General features: G+C 44.7%; 1 protein-coding gene across 1 annotated transcript in view; it reads right to left on the bottom strand.

The window, feature by feature from the left end:
* Window positions 1-15,618, bottom strand: part of sptbn4b (spectrin, beta, non-erythrocytic 4b) — an 89,478-nt gene that overhangs the window by 73,502 nt on the left and 358 nt on the right. The window contains exons 2-4 of the mRNA XM_085370287.1: window positions 13,798-13,949; window positions 9,784-9,957; window positions 7-98 (exon numbers count right to left, since the gene is read on the bottom strand). Of these exons, the coding sequence (XP_085226413.1) occupies window positions 7-98; window positions 9,784-9,957; window positions 13,798-13,949 (418 nt within the window). The remainder of the gene's footprint in view (window positions 1-6; window positions 99-9,783; window positions 9,958-13,797; window positions 13,950-15,618) is intronic.

Here is a 15,618-nt window from a genome sequence, read left to right as displayed (position 1 = left end):
GCTCACCCTGCAGTCTTCATCTGGCACCAAAGCAGCAGCGCATCCTTGGCAGAGCGGGTTTCTCTGTTGTCCTCCGTCTCTATTTTGATCACCTGGATCTGAACAAGAAGAAGACGAACCAAGAGTTTAGTGTTTTCTGTCTGTCCCAGAGACTCATATAAACACGCTGCTGCTTCATTTTTGGAAGTATAGGTTCACCTTAAAGACTCCACGTCCTTAATTTTCTCTTACATGTGCACAGTTGTAATGGTGCATTCTCATATTAAACATGGCCAAAGTTTTCCTATGATGGAAACACTCAGGTCTCTGACAAATGCAGTAATCAGGATATCAGAAGCAGAAAAAAGCAGGTTCAAAGTGATGACAGCCCTGAAGGAGAAGAGCTACAACAGTTTGCCTCACACAGATCTGACAGAGTGCACCAAGGCCCAGTACAAGAATCGTGCAAAGCTACTCTAGCAAAGCCTCACTGAATATTTGTTGCTGTGTTCTGGAGTAGTTCAGTGGGTTGAGCAAGAAATCTATATGCCAAAATACCAGTGCAGGGGCCCAGGTTCAATTCTGCTCCAGGCCATTTTATGTGCATTAACCCTTCTGCACTCTCTTCCTGTCATAGCAAAAAAATACTTCAAACAAATCAGTGCCAGAATTAAGCAAAATGGATTCACTTTAATAAAAGTAAATCAAGCTGTAAACAATCAAAAATGCTTCTGAGTGGCCACCAGTTAACCTGATTAAGATAGAGCTGGTTAGCTTATTTCTTGTCCACCTGCAGCTGTACCTCTGATATTTTAAATAAACTTTATGGACACAACTAAGCAGTGAATAAGTAAAATGTGCAAGATGTCAAGTGACAAAGCATGTATGCAAGAAACGAAATGGAGCAAAGGTCTGAGCCCCGACTTTATTCCCGAATGCTGAAAAAGAAACAGCAAAGCAAGAAAAACTACAAGCAAAGGAACAAAGAGAAATATGACATGAGGTGAGGGTTTGGGTGTTAAAAACACACGGCTCTGTGTGCCTCCTGAGGACAACACGCTGGCCGTTACAACGCCTGATGATAGGAGACAGTGACAGCCATTCAACCAATCACATCACAGTGACATGATCCAAGGTAATTGGGGACATGGCACCCTGGAATCAGCTGCTACCCAAGTCATTAGCCGCAACACTGTACACACACACACACACACACACACACACACACACACACACACACACACACACACACACACACACACACACACACACACACACACACACACACACACACACACACACACACACAACCTTTTTAGTGATTTGTCTGTTGTGATGTAAACTGTGTCTCAATAGTCTGCTTTCTTCTCTAAAAAGGTACTAGAAAGTAAGAAAACACTTATTATCTTTAACATTTCATGCTAAAGATAATATGATTTATAAATTCACATTGAATGTATAAAACATTAGAGCCTGACATTAAATATACCTCCAAACTGTGTCAAATATCATCAGTCAATACCTGAATCTGCATATACGGCCTTTTTATGACAGTAAGTTATTATAAAAAAGGTAAAAGATGGTCAATAAGTCTTGGATCAGATACACTGCCAGTGTGTAAGCTAAGCAGAAAAGCACTGCACACAGTACAATGCCACTCAGCCAACCATATACAGCAACACAACTGAAGTGACAGCAAATAATAAGAGTCTGTTATTATTTGCGTATGGCTCTGTAAATACGGTAGCTTTACCTCTTCCTTCGCCTGTCAGTCCTCTCCCTTCTTTACTGCTTTTCCCTCCCTCTCTCTTTCTGCCTGTGTACAGTTACTGCAGTGGTCTGGCTCTACCTGCTGACTGGGCAAAGCAAACTCTCACTTTCACTGCTGGGGAAAAGGCGGAGATGAGGGCAGAAAAAGTGCAAGAGGAAACGATAACTCAAAGCTACCGTGACAACAGAAACCTCAGCTAACCCTGGACCGCTCTCAGGCCTGCTGACGTTACTCTTAGCACCTAAATGTTTGATTAAATCACCTTACTGATGATCTAAAAGGACTTCTGGATTTGAAATCCAAAAACTATTTTGCAACAGAAAAACTCCCAGTGCTACAACTGCTATTTATTCCCTATTTATTTATTTCCTCGCTGTGTCACTTCCTTTCTTCTAATTTCCACATCACAGATTCCTCGTTTCATTCCTACCTCATTTTCCCAGTTAAGTTCACCTGAATACTCCCCAAAAGTTTAAAGTTTAATTAAAGTTTAAACAGAACCTTAATCTTCATCATTTTAATATGAAAATGAAGGATTAAGTTTAGCTTGTTTGCTGTATCATCCATGTGCTCTCTGGCAAACTTCAGACGGGCCTGGACATGCACTGGCTTCAGCAGCGGAACACGTCTGGCACTGCGGGATTTGATTCCCTGCCGTTGTAGTGTGTTACTGATGGTGACCTTTGTTACTTTGGTCCCAGCTCTCTGCAGGTCATTCACCAGGTCCCCCCGTGTGGTTCTGGGATCTTTGCTCACCGTTCTCATGATCATTTTGACCCCACGGGATGAGATCTTGCGTGGAGCCCCAGATCGAGGGAGATTATCAGTGGTCTTGTATGTCTTCCATTTTCTGATGATTGCTCCCACAGTTGATTTTTTCACACCAAGCTGCTTGCCTATTGTAGATTCACTCTTCCCAGTCTGGTGCAGGTCTACAATACTTTTCCTGGTGTCCTTCGAAAGCTCTTTGGTCTTGGCCATGGCGGAGTTTGGAGTCTGACTGTTTGAGGCTGTGGACAGGTGTCTTTTATACAGATGATGAGTTCAAACAGGTGCCATTCATACAGGTAACGAGTGGGGGACAGAAAAGCTTCTTACAGAAGACGTTACAGGTCTGTGAGAGCCAGAGATTTTCCTTGTTTGAGGTAACCAAATACTTATTTTCCACCCTAATTTACGAATAAATTCTTTACAAATCCTACCATGTGAATTCATGGATTTTTTTTTCACATTCTGTCTCTCACAGTTGAAGTGTACCTCTGGTGCAAATTACTGACCTCTGTCATCATTTTAAGTGGGGGAACTTGCACAATCGGTGGCTGGCTAAATACTTTTTTGCCCCACTGTATGTAAACGCTACCAAAAACAACCATCACGCGGTAATAATCAGCGTACATCAACACACTTATTGATTTCTGTATCTGCAGATTTCTGTATCAGTGAGCTGTCTTGCACACAGTGAACGTTGATCCTCTCTGTCTCATGAGCATGGCCTGTGTGAGGGACCAAGCAGCCAAAGCAAAGAGGACACAGGCAAAAAAAATATCTTCAAAAAGGGTTTTCTTTATTTTAACCCTCAAAAAGTCCAAAATTAACAAAATTCAAAACCATACTTAGCAGGCCCATAAAACAGGTCAACTAAATATAACTCTACAAAAAGTAATTTCCAAAACTTAAACAACAAAGTGAGACACAACTTAACTCACAAACTGACCTAATTAAAAAGACACATGAGGGTAGCTTTTATAATGATTTGGCCAAACCATTTGAACACAATAGGGGGGAAAACAAAAACACACACTAATATTAACTAAGCACAGAATAACCCAACTAAACCTAAAACACCCCTGCTCCTGGTAAGCCCATGGTTGGTCCTGCTGAGCAGGCATTTTGTCCCCAGAGTCCTCAGCCACGCCTTTTGCCCAGACAGGAAACAGCCACCGCCCAAACCCAGGTAACTCAAAGAAAGAGAAACATAATTAATATAACAAAACATTTTAGAAAAACCATACAATGCTGCCTCATAATACCAGTGTTAGGTTTAACCAAATGATTAATGAATTATATTAATGAAGAATACTGCAAAGCAAAATAATAAAGTGAAAAATGGACTAATTTACCCCTGTGTGGCTGCTGCCATCACACACCCCCCCTCTTCAGGACTCTCGCTGGTACAGCGAGAGAGGAAGTCGGCGGTAACGTTGTTCTTCCCAGGAATGTGCTTGATGACAAACCGGAAAGGTTGCAGAGCAAGGTACCATCTTGTGATCCTTCCGTTCTTATCTTTCATCTTTTCCATCCACTGAAGTGCACTGTGATCCGTCTCCAGGGTGAATTCTCTTCCAAGAAGGTAGTACCTGAAGGAATCAAGGGCCCACTTGATTGCAAGGGCCTCCTTTTCCACTGTTGAATATCGAACCTCTCTTGGGAACAGCTTTCGGCTGATATAAGCAACAGGATGACGTTCTCCTTCCAAACCTTGAAGTAGCACTGCTCCCAGACCCCTATGAGATGCATCCGTTTGAAGGAAAAAGGGCTCATTAAAGTCTGGACTGTACAAAACTGGTTCGCTACTCAGTGATTGACTGATGTCCTTGAAAGCTGCTATAGCCTCCTCTGTCCAGTTAATCTGATTAGGACACTTGATGCCTATCAAGTCCGTTAGTAGAGCTGCCCTGGTGGAGAATCGTGGTATGAACCGACGATAAAAGCCTGCCATGCCCAAAAAGGATCTTAGTTGCTTCCTTGTCTGTGGGAGAGGACAAGACTCAATGGCTTGGATCTTACTGACCTGAGGCTTGATCACCCCATTCCCGATCACATGGCCCAGGTACGCAGTCTCAGCAGAGGCAAAAACACACTTAGAGGGGTTCACCGTCAACCCAGCAGTGCCAAGACGGTCGAAGACAGCATGCAGATGTTCCAAGTGTTCCTCCCATGTGGTGCTGTAGATGACAATATCATCAAGATATGCAGATGCAAAATCTGAGAAACCACATAGTACTTGGTCCATTAATCTCTGAAAGGTTGCTGGAGCCCCATGCAGCCCGAATGGCATCACTGTAAATTGGAAGAGACCCCAAGGTGTTCGAAAGGCAGTCAACTTCTTTGATCGCTCCGTTAGTGGCACCTGCCAATATCCCTTGCACAGGTCAAGTGTGGTCAAGTACTTTGCCTTCCCCAGCCGTTCCAGCAAATCATCAATGCGTGGTGTGGGGTATGAATCAAACAGTGATATTGAGTTTAGGTACCTGAAGTCTATACAGAACCTCATGCTTTCATCCTTCTTTGGCACCAGGACCACTGGATTACACCACTCACTCTTTGATGGCTCAAGGACAACATGAGGTCGATTTCCTTCTTCAGGGATATTAGCAGACGTTCAGGGATCCTGTAGCTCAAACGCTTTACTGCGACGCCCTCTTTAATGACAATGTCATGCTCAACAATATCTGTTCGGCCAGGATTCACTTGAAGCACCTCAGAGTTGCATGCAGCTCTCACCTGAAGCTGTTTATCATCTGGCAGATGACTAAGGTCAAAATCTACCACATCAGCAGAAGGCAAGTATTGCTCACCAACCTCTTCTTCCTCTGGCACACCCCTTATGAGCATCACCTCTGCTGTCTTTTCAGGGCGCTGCGCCCATTCCTTCAATAGATTTATGTGCAGAACCCTGCTGGAGCGTGGCTTTCCAGGGATGAACACTTGGTAAGTAGTGGACCCCAATTTCTTCTGAACCTCAAAGGGCCCTTGCCACTTAGCCAATAGCTTGTTGTTGTCAGTGGGGAGGAGCACCAACACCTTTTATCCAGGACTAAAAGACCTCTGACGAGCTGCTCGGTCATACCAAAACTTCTGCTTCTGCTGGATTTTGGTCATATTTGACTGAGCAAGCTCACTCATTTTCTGCAGTCGCTCCCTCATCTGCACAACATAGAAAACAATGTTAACAGAGTCCATCTTTTCCTTGCCTCCCTCCCAGATGTTTCTTAGCAGGGCTAGAGGTCCTTGTACCTCATACCCATACAAAAGTTCGAACGGAGAGAAACCAGTGGAGGCTTGTGGCACTTCCCTGTAGGCAAAGAGAAGATAAGGAAGCCACTGATCCCAATCAGCACCATTCTTATCTACCACCTTCCGGAGCATCTGCTTCAGAGTCTGATTGAACCGTTCTGTTAGCCCATCAGTCTGAGGATGGTATGGGGTGGTCCTCAGGCTTCTAATGCCCAGCAGCTTGTACACCTGTTTTAGTAAGTTGGACATAAAGTTACTCCCCTGATCAGTCAGTATTTCCTGTGGGAACCCTACTCTTGCGAAGAGCTGTACAAGGCAGAAAGCTACTGATTTTGCCTTGATGGATTTCAGTGGGAAGACCTCTGGATATTTAGTTGCGTAATCAGTGATTACAAGCATATAGCGATTCCCTGACTTACTCTTCTCAACAGGTCCAACAATATCCATTCCGAGGCGCTCAAATGGGGTACCAATAATAGGCAGTGGTTGGAGTGGAGCTTTGGAAGGGACTTTGGAGGATGTCATCTGGCACTGAGGACAGCTCTTACAGAAGTAGGCTACATCTCTATGGAGGCCAGGCCAGAAAAAATGTTGTCTAATATGAGCTGTGGTTTTGTGCTTACCAAGGTGGCCAGACCAGGGAATAGAGTGTCCCAAATTAAGCACGGTTTCTCTAACTTCTTGGGGGACCACTAGCTTGAGAAGTGAGCCCATCCGATGGTAAAGTATGCCATTTTGCAAGACATAGTCACTTTTGTTAATGCCTGCCTCCTCTACTTGGTCCTTGTCTATTGCTCGCTGAAAACAGGAAGCTAAACTAGGATCAGTTTTTTGCAACTCTATTATATTGCCAGGAATTTGAAGTCCCAAAGGCAAGTCTGGGTCAGTATGCATTTCTGGGTGTACTATAGTATGCTGGAACTTCTCCTGTCTCCTCTGTCTGCGACTTTTCCGAGGCTTCACAGGTGCAACTTCCCATTCCTCATTAAAAAATGGCAAGGCACTGAAAACTTCTGAGGTTTCACTAGATTTTTGAGCTTGGGCTCTAGTAACAGCCACATTGCATTGATGATTCTGGTCTGACTCCAACAAATCAAAAAGCACTGGAAAATCTCGTCCCAGAATAGCTGAATAAGGCAGGTTATCAACCACCCCAACATTTAAAAGGTATGTCTGTCCATTCACTTTAATGTACATGTCAGCTGTTGAGTACATCTTCTCATCTCCATGCACACAACAAATGGGGATGGTGTCACTAACACGGACAATATTGGGGGGCACAAAATCTCTATGTATCAGTGTACGAGAACTGCCAGAATCAAGCAAAGCTCTTAAAGTTGTTCCATTAGCTTCCATTTTTATCATTTTAACAGTCTGGTCACACTGGAGCCCATGTTCAACATGTGAACGTGGCATGAAACATATTTGAACCATCTTAGCTGAGGTTTTTGGGCACATTGGCTTTGTGTGGCCCTCTAACCCACAGAGGTAACAAACAATCTTTTTTGAATTTTTTAATGGTCTGCCAGCAAACTGGTTCTCACCCACAGGAGTTTTTTCTGCTGACAATGGCCTTTGATGATACATCTGGGCTGATTTGGGGCCTTCCTTTGGCATTTTATTTGCATTACAGGTCCAAGGTTGCCCTTTCCTCCTGGCAGCTACAAACACTTCTGCCAGCTCAGCTGCCTTCGCTGCAGAAGACGGATTGTGCTCTCGAATCCAAACCTGTAGCTCAGGGGACAACATTCTCAAATATTGTTCAAGGATGATTATTTCACCAATTTCTTGGTTCGTTTTACCTTTTGGCTGAATCCATTTCCCGTACAGATCTTTAAGTCGAGCATACAACTCCTTAGGGTTCTCATCAAGCCTGACTTCCAGTGAACGGAATCGCTGCCTGTAGGTCTCAGGGTTAACATCATATTTGGACAAAATTGCAGCTTTAACTTTGTCATAGCTGAGAGAGTCATCAATATCCATATGAACGTATGCCCCTCTTGCCTTGCCCGTTAGCAGTGGTATTAATCGAAAAACCCAGTCTGTTTTTTCCCAACGATATGCTAAGGCAATGCGTTCAAATGTAGTCAAAAAATGCTCAATATCATCACTATCAGTCAACTTTTCCAGTCTGGGTTCATGCAATGAAAACTGACCTGATAATGACTGACTGGATTCAGCTTGAGCTTGAGGAGAACTAGGAATGTGAGGTAGCTCCCTTGACTCTGGTGACTCTGTGGTAGGTAATGGTAGCTCTGGTACTGGTGATGTCCGGGACTGCACCTCTAACTGTAAAAGCTGAAACTGATGTTGCAATGCTTTGAATTTTTGTTCTTGTCGTGCAGTTACCTCTTCTTGCCTTGCTTCCCGAGCCTCCTGTTGACCCATATGAGCTTGCAATATTGACATCAGATCTGACAGAGATGGCTCCCTTTCTTCAACCTCAGTGCTCTCCACCATTTCAGAGACTCCAATTTCCTCCTCAGCATCAGCTTCCTTCTGAACAGTTACTCCTTTCTTCCTTTCCACCTTTCCTCCCCGATGCATTTTTCTTTTTTTTCTGGGGGTGAAAAAGCCTCAAAGAAAAAAAAAACTGTGTCCTCAACTGGCAGATCCCACTGCTGCCACCAATTGTGAGGGACCAAGCAGCCAAAGCAAAGAGGACACAGGCAAAAAAATATCTTCAAAAAGGGTTTTCTTTATTTTAACCCTCAAAAAGTCCAAAATTAACAAAATTCAAAACCATACTTAGCAGGCCCATAAAACAGGTCAACTAAATATAACTCTACAAAAAGTAATTTCTAAAACTTAAACAACAAAGTGAGACACAACTTAACTCACAAACTGACCTAATTAAAAAGACACATGAGGGTAGCTTTTATAATGATTTGGCCAAACCATTTGAACACAATAGGGGGGAAAACAAAAACACACACTAATATTAACTAAGCACAGAATAACCCAACTAAACCTAAAACACCCCTGCTCCTGGTAAGCCCATGGTTGGTCCTGCTGAGCAGGCATTTTGTCCCCAGAGTCCTCAGCCACGCCTTTTGCCCAGACAGGAAACAGCCACCGCCCAAACCCAGGTAACTCAAAGAGAAACATAATTAATATAACAAAACATTTTAGAAAAACCATACAATGCTACTATGTGCGCGCCTCATAATACCAGTGTTAGGTTTAACCAAATGATTAATGAATTATATTAATGAAGAATACTGCAAAGCAAAATAATAAAGTGAAAAATGGACTAATTTACCCCTGTGTGGCTGCTGCCATCACAGCCTGCAGAGGGTTGCACACGCTGCAAGATAATTCTATTAGCAGTGCTGGCAAATGTGCTTTGTGGTGGGTAGCCAGGTCTAGCATGACAATACTCAGTCCCAGGAGAAAAGCTGATAGGCGACTGTGCACCGTGAATGTTACAGAGGCATCAGAATAATGTCATGTTAGCAGTGTGAGCCAATGCCACGCTGTAGCACTGAAGCAATATAAAGAGAAGCCATAGATTTCTGCTGTACTTACAGGGAAGAAGGTGATCCTGTATCACTGCTGCTGAGGCCTGGAACCCTGTGTGTGAGTGTGTGCATGTGTGTGGTATGTACATGCCAGAGGGTGTGCGATGAGACAGATGAAAGCCGGCTCAGGTAAGGTAGATAAAACAGTGTGCCCGTGTGTCCTTGCTGAAGAGCAGACTGGAAGGCGACTGCTGCCGGTCAGACACTGAGTGACATTAAGGCTTCATCCACTAAACACGGCTGTCGCACACTGGTGACGCAGCGCATGTGACAGCCTTCCCCAAACCACCAAGAGATAAACGATGCACTGCTGATCACAGCAACTTTGCACAGCAAGTTTCCGCAAAACCAGCATTCAAATATTACATCCGTAAAGAAACACTTCATATCCTGGAATACAATAAAAGCACCTTTTCTCTATACAGTGACAAAGTTGGCTCATCAGATGTCCACACTGCTATAATCTGTCACGATGAATCTGTGTTTTAAATTTACCTGAAAGCGAAGGATGATGGTCCAGATAAGGCCCAGGGTAAGGCGATGGTTTCCATCCACAATGTCATGGGAACCGACGTTTTCCAGGTGAACCCTCTGCTCTTTAAGAAACTGCAGTGCTTTGTCGACGTTCTCCAGGCAGTGGATCCGCATTCGACCTCGTGTGGGCCTCGGCTGTGGCAGGAAGAAGAGTTTGAGTACTTTTAATAAGATAACTGTTATTATTGACATACTACATGTGGGACTATAGCAAACATTGTTAAAATAATAACAAAGACAGTCAAAAGGTTGGATTTACTTTTAGAAATGACAGAAGTAAAAACCACTGAGGAGAATCTGGGGATATTTTTAGCACAAGGGCAAGTCCTTTCTTACAAATGCCCCCACTGTGAAATAAAGGAAAACTTAAGGAGACATCATATACCAGTGGTAACTGACTGGTAACAAACAGACAGACAAACAAAGACAGAACTGATTACATGCTCCCTCCTTTCAAGTGGAAAATAACCAGAAAAGGGTTTTCTGCAGAGCCAAAGACCCTGGACACTATGGGTTATATGATTTTTTTTTTTTAAATGTTCTAATCTGTGAAGTTTACAGACGCCCTTCAAATTTCTTTATTCAATTTTTTAAAAGTCCGTCAATGAGGGCAAATATTCAGTCAAAATATGGACTGAATGGACTGAGTGGATAATGATCCAAGATGGCGCCGCGTATGGATGCCCTGGTGCTTCAGTGCGCTACTTCTGTTTTGTTTTTGTGCATAACTTCTGTGTCTGGGCACTCCTCTGGATATTCTTACACCAGAGAAGAGCTTCTTAACTACAGGACTACAACACCTGTGGATTTACTTCCAATATTTGTCGCATCTGCGGCAGATTTACTGCAGACTCTGATCAGGAAAGTGAGACGCCGAAAGAGAGGTAAGCGAGCCGGCGCACTCGTGCGTCTGAGGAGACGTGGACTGCGAACTGCTCTTCCTGGGATCTTCCTTTCCAATGTACGCTCACTCAGGAATAAAATAGACGAGCTGGCCCTGATGAGAAGCATGAACAGAGACTTTGCCTCCTCCTGTGTCTTATGTTTTACGGAGCTGGAGGGCTTTCATCTGCTGCGCGCGGACCGGCAGGCCTCTCTCTCTGGTAAGACCAAAGGTGGAGGTGTCTGCTTCTACATTAATAGTGGCTGGTGCACAGATGTAACAGTGATTGCTCAGCACTGCTCTTCCTCTCTGGAATATCTTTTTATTCACTGCAAACCGTTTTATTCTCCGCGGGAGTTTGCTTCATTCATCCTGGCCGCTGTTTACATCCCGCCAGATGCTGATGCGCAGGCAGCTCAGTGCGCACTCGCGGAGCAGATACTGCACATGGAGCGGACATTCCCGGACTCTCTCATCATTGCTCTTGGGGACTTTAACAAAGCCAATCTGAGCCATGAGCTTCCCAAATACAAGCAGTATATTAAATGCCCGACCAGAGAGGAGAGGACATTAGACCACTGCTACAGCACGATCAGCGGGGCCTATCGCGCGGTGCCCCGCGCTTCACTCGGACTTTCTGACCACGTCATGATCCACCTAATCCCCGCGTACAGACAGAGGCTGAAGCTCTCCAAACCTGTCGTGAGGACCAAAAAACTGTGGAGCAACGAGGCTGTGGAGGAGCTTCGCACGTGTTTGGAGTCTACAGACTGGGACACAATGAAGGCTGCTTCTAACAGCTTGGACGAGTTTACGGACACTGTCACCTCCTATATCCACTTCTGTGAGGACAGCATTGTGCCATCACGCACCAGGGTGAGTTATAACAATGACAAACCCTGGTTTACTCCTAAACTCAAAAAGCTGTGGCTGGAAAAGAGAAAGGCGTTCAGAAGCGGAGACAGGGACTGCTACAGAGAGGCCAAGTACAGGTTCACTAAAGAAGTGGACATTGCTAAACATCAGCACTCTGAGAAGATACAGCAGCAGATCTCAGAGAATGACTCGGCCTCTGTGTGGAAAGGTTTTAGGAATATCACCAACTACAAGCCTAAAACCCCCCACTCCACTGATGACTTGCTCTTGGCCAACACCCTTAACGACTTCTACTGTCGTTTTGACGAGCCAACAGGCAGCCTTCACACCTCCAATGGCCCCAACAATAGAGGCACTTTGGACACTCATTCCCCCACCTCTCCCCCCTCCATAGAGCCATCACCACCTTCAAACTGTTCACCTACAACACCCCCCTCCTCACCCCACACAAAAGAAGATTTCACACCACCTCCTCCCACCACAACTCTTCATATTCATGAAGCAGATGTGAGGAAGCAGTTTAAGAGTCTGAATGCTCGGAAAGCTCCCGGCCCAGACGGTGTGTCTCCTGCCACCCTCAGACACTGTGCAAACGAGCTGGCCCCAGTGTTTTCTGGCATCTTCAACTCCTCACTGCAGGCATGTCCTGTGCCTGCCTGCTTCAAGTCCTCTACCATAATCCCTGTCCCCAAGAAACCTAGGATCACTGGACTAAATGACTACAGACCCGTGGCTCTGACATCTGTGGTCATGAAGTCATTTGAGCGCCTGGTTCTCTCCCATCTCAAGACCCTCACGGCCCCCCTCCTGGACCCCCTGCAGTTTGCATACAGAGCCAACAGGTCTGTAGACGACGCCATCAACATGGCCCTACACTTCATCCTGCAGCATCTGGACTCCCCAGGAACCTACGCCAGGATCCTGTTTGTGGACTTCAGCTCTGCCTTCAACACCATCCTTCCAGACCATCTCCAAGGCAAGCTTTCCCAGATGAATGTGCCTGATCCCATCTGCCGGTGGATCACTGACTTCCTGACGGACAGGAAGCAGCATGTGAGGCTGGGAAAGAATGTCTCGGACTCCCGGACCATCAGCACCGGCTCCCCTCAGGGCTGTGTTCTTTCTCCTCTGCTCTTCTCCCTGTACACCAACTGCTGCACCTCCACCCACCAGTCTGTCAAGCTAATCAAGTTCGCAGATGACACCACCGTTATTGGACTCATCTCGGACGGGGATGAGTCTGCCTACAGGAGGGAGGTTGAACGTCTGGTGTCTTGGTGCAGCCACAACAACCTGGTGCTGAATGCCCAGAAGACAGTGGAGATTATTGTGGACTTCAGGAAGCACACAACTCCACTCCCCCCCATCATCCTGACTGACACCCCCATCACCTCTGTGGACTCATTCCGCTTCCTGGGTACCACCATCACCCAGGACCTGAAGTGGGAGCCCACCATCACCTCCGTCATCAAGAAAGCCCAGCAGAGGATGTACTTCCTGAGGCAGCTGAAGAAATTCAACCTGCCAACACGGACGATGATGCAGTTCTACACTGCAATCATCGAGTTCATCCTCACCTCCTCCATCACCGTGTGGTACGCTGGAGCCACTATCAGGGACAAACAGAGACTGCAGCGTGTTGTGCGCTCTGCTGAGAAGGTGATTGGCTGCAGGCTCCCATCTCTGCAGGACCTGTACACCTCCAGGACACTGCGGCGTGCAGCTCGGATCACAGCTGACCCTTCTCACCCTGGACACAGTCTGTTTGACCTGCTCCCCTCAGGCAGGAGGCTCCGGTCCATTCGCACCAGAACCTCTCGCCATAAGAACAGTTTCTTCCCCTCTGCTGTTGAACACATGAACAATAACCGTATGACTGTTCCCACCACTAACACATGACCCTACGCTGTGTCACTGCATCATTCCATGTTTGGCACTGATCACCACCTGCACTCATGTATATGTCTATCTATCTACTTAGCACTTTTAATTCTTATTCTCATTTTTATTTTCATGTCTATTTAAGCTTAATTTATGACAGTATGCTTGCACTGAAGCACCGCAGCAATTTCCTAATGTTGTAAACCCGCTCAACATTTGGCAATAAAACCCTTTCTGATTCTGATTCTGATTCTGAAAATGAAATCAGTCAGGAAGAAACTGACAGAATGAACAAAAATGAAGGATTACAAAACTAAAACCATGACGGCTCCTACCAGCAGCTCTCCACTGAGGACCTCCAGCAGTCTGGTGAGCATGTATCCATCCCTCAGGTCGTTGTAAAGGTCAGATATGCGACAGGACACCCTGGCTAAATGAGAGTTGACCCACTTTGTAAAAGTCTTCTTTTGCACTGCATCTCGTTCATCTGAGGGAAATTAGGAAAGACATTTTAAGTTAAAGGAACAGATACAATAATATCAGCTTTATACAGTATATGTGAAATGATTAGATCGGAATCACTTCAAATGGCCCTGAAAGACCTTTTGTTGCTTTCAGCTGCATGCACGCTCATGCTTGCCCCTTGCCTGACAAAGTCGATCTAATACTTTATGAAATATTTTCTTCAAATACCTAAAATACAAGGTGCACATAATTCACTATTAAACAGTTAAGAGATGAAAAATCTAAAAATATAAAGCACTTTGAAGTAGAGCTGGGCAATATGAGATTTTTTCATATCACGATATGTTTTTTTCATTTCAGGCGATAACGATATCTATCACGATATGAGCCAAATAACTATATTTGTAAGATTTAAATGTGCCGTTGCTCACAAGTAAAATGTGAAATAATCAGCAGCTTGTTTTTATTTAAATATTTATTTCCCATAATAAGTTCAACAGGGTAGATGTACTTAAGGAACATGAGACTTTTTCAGATAAATAAAGGCAAATATTGCAAACTACACAAAAGGCAGCCGCTAAAGCGTTTAAGTTTCAAAATAGAACAAACGAAACAAACTAAATTGTCAATTCCACTTAGAAACAAAATATTAATTCTAAAAATAAATCTTAGTTTGTTTTACAGAAGAATAGACAAAACTGACTAACTTTTGTCAATATCAAATAAACTGAGAACTAAAAGGAAATTCTCAATCTCTCCTTGTTGTATAGCTGAGCTTTTCAAACAGTTTTAACAGTTACTTTAGTCTGACAAAAGCCGAATGACGAATTAGCACTTCCAGTCAGAGACTGAGGCTACGTCCACACGTACACGGGTATTTTTGAAAACGGAGATTTTCCGTTTTCGTTTTAAAAAATAATCCCGTCCACACATAAAGGCAGAAATGAAGGAAAACGCTGCTATGAACATGCCAAAGCAGCAGGTGGCGCTAGATTCCTAACCGTGCAGAAATGTTGGCCAATCAGAAGTCTAGAAGCCTCGGTGGGAAAAAGGAAACAAAGCTGGGGCATAGAAGCAGACCCGAGTCGTATGTGTGGACGGACAGTAACTGTGTGTATATGTAAGCATTTAAACACTGCAGAGAGTAGAATTAACAGTAACAGTATTGTAGAAATTCATTTCACCGAAACAATAACGTGGCGCACAGTGTGACGCATGCACCAGTTTATTGTATTTCCAGACTTGCTTTCGGCACAATTTACAGTGCACGCTACTCTGTTTTTTGTCAGACTTGAAATAGCCGAAATACCTTCACACTACGGACCTTCTTTGGCTCTTCCGTTCGACAATCTCTCCGGCATTGGAACCATCATCTGTTTTCTCTTTGGTCACGCTCGGTTGATTTTTCTAGTCGGCACACTCATTTCCTCCATTATGCGCTGGCTCCATTACCCGCTGGCTGCTTCCCAAACAAACACACGTGCGGCGTGGCACTTGTGCTGTACGTAACAAGTCACGCGACGTGACGCTGCGGCTGTGATTGGTTCGGCTCTGCGCTACTTGATTTGGATTGGCTGACCCTTTTTTTTTTTTTTTTTTTTTTGAGGACAAGAGCGGCGAGGTCTATCGCGATAGCTTAATTTCTCTATCGAGTAAAAGTTATATCGCGATACATATCGTTATCGTTCTAT

Source organism: Diplotaxodon limnothrissa, linkage group LG14 (assembly GCF_057381915.1).
Source record: "Diplotaxodon limnothrissa isolate DT_005_m linkage group LG14, D_limnothrissa_male_GT1.1, whole genome shotgun sequence".
In the NCBI taxonomy this organism is placed as follows: Eukaryota; Metazoa; Chordata; class Actinopteri; order Cichliformes; family Cichlidae; genus Diplotaxodon; species Diplotaxodon limnothrissa.
This window is presented reverse-complemented; position numbering and strand designations above follow the sequence as displayed.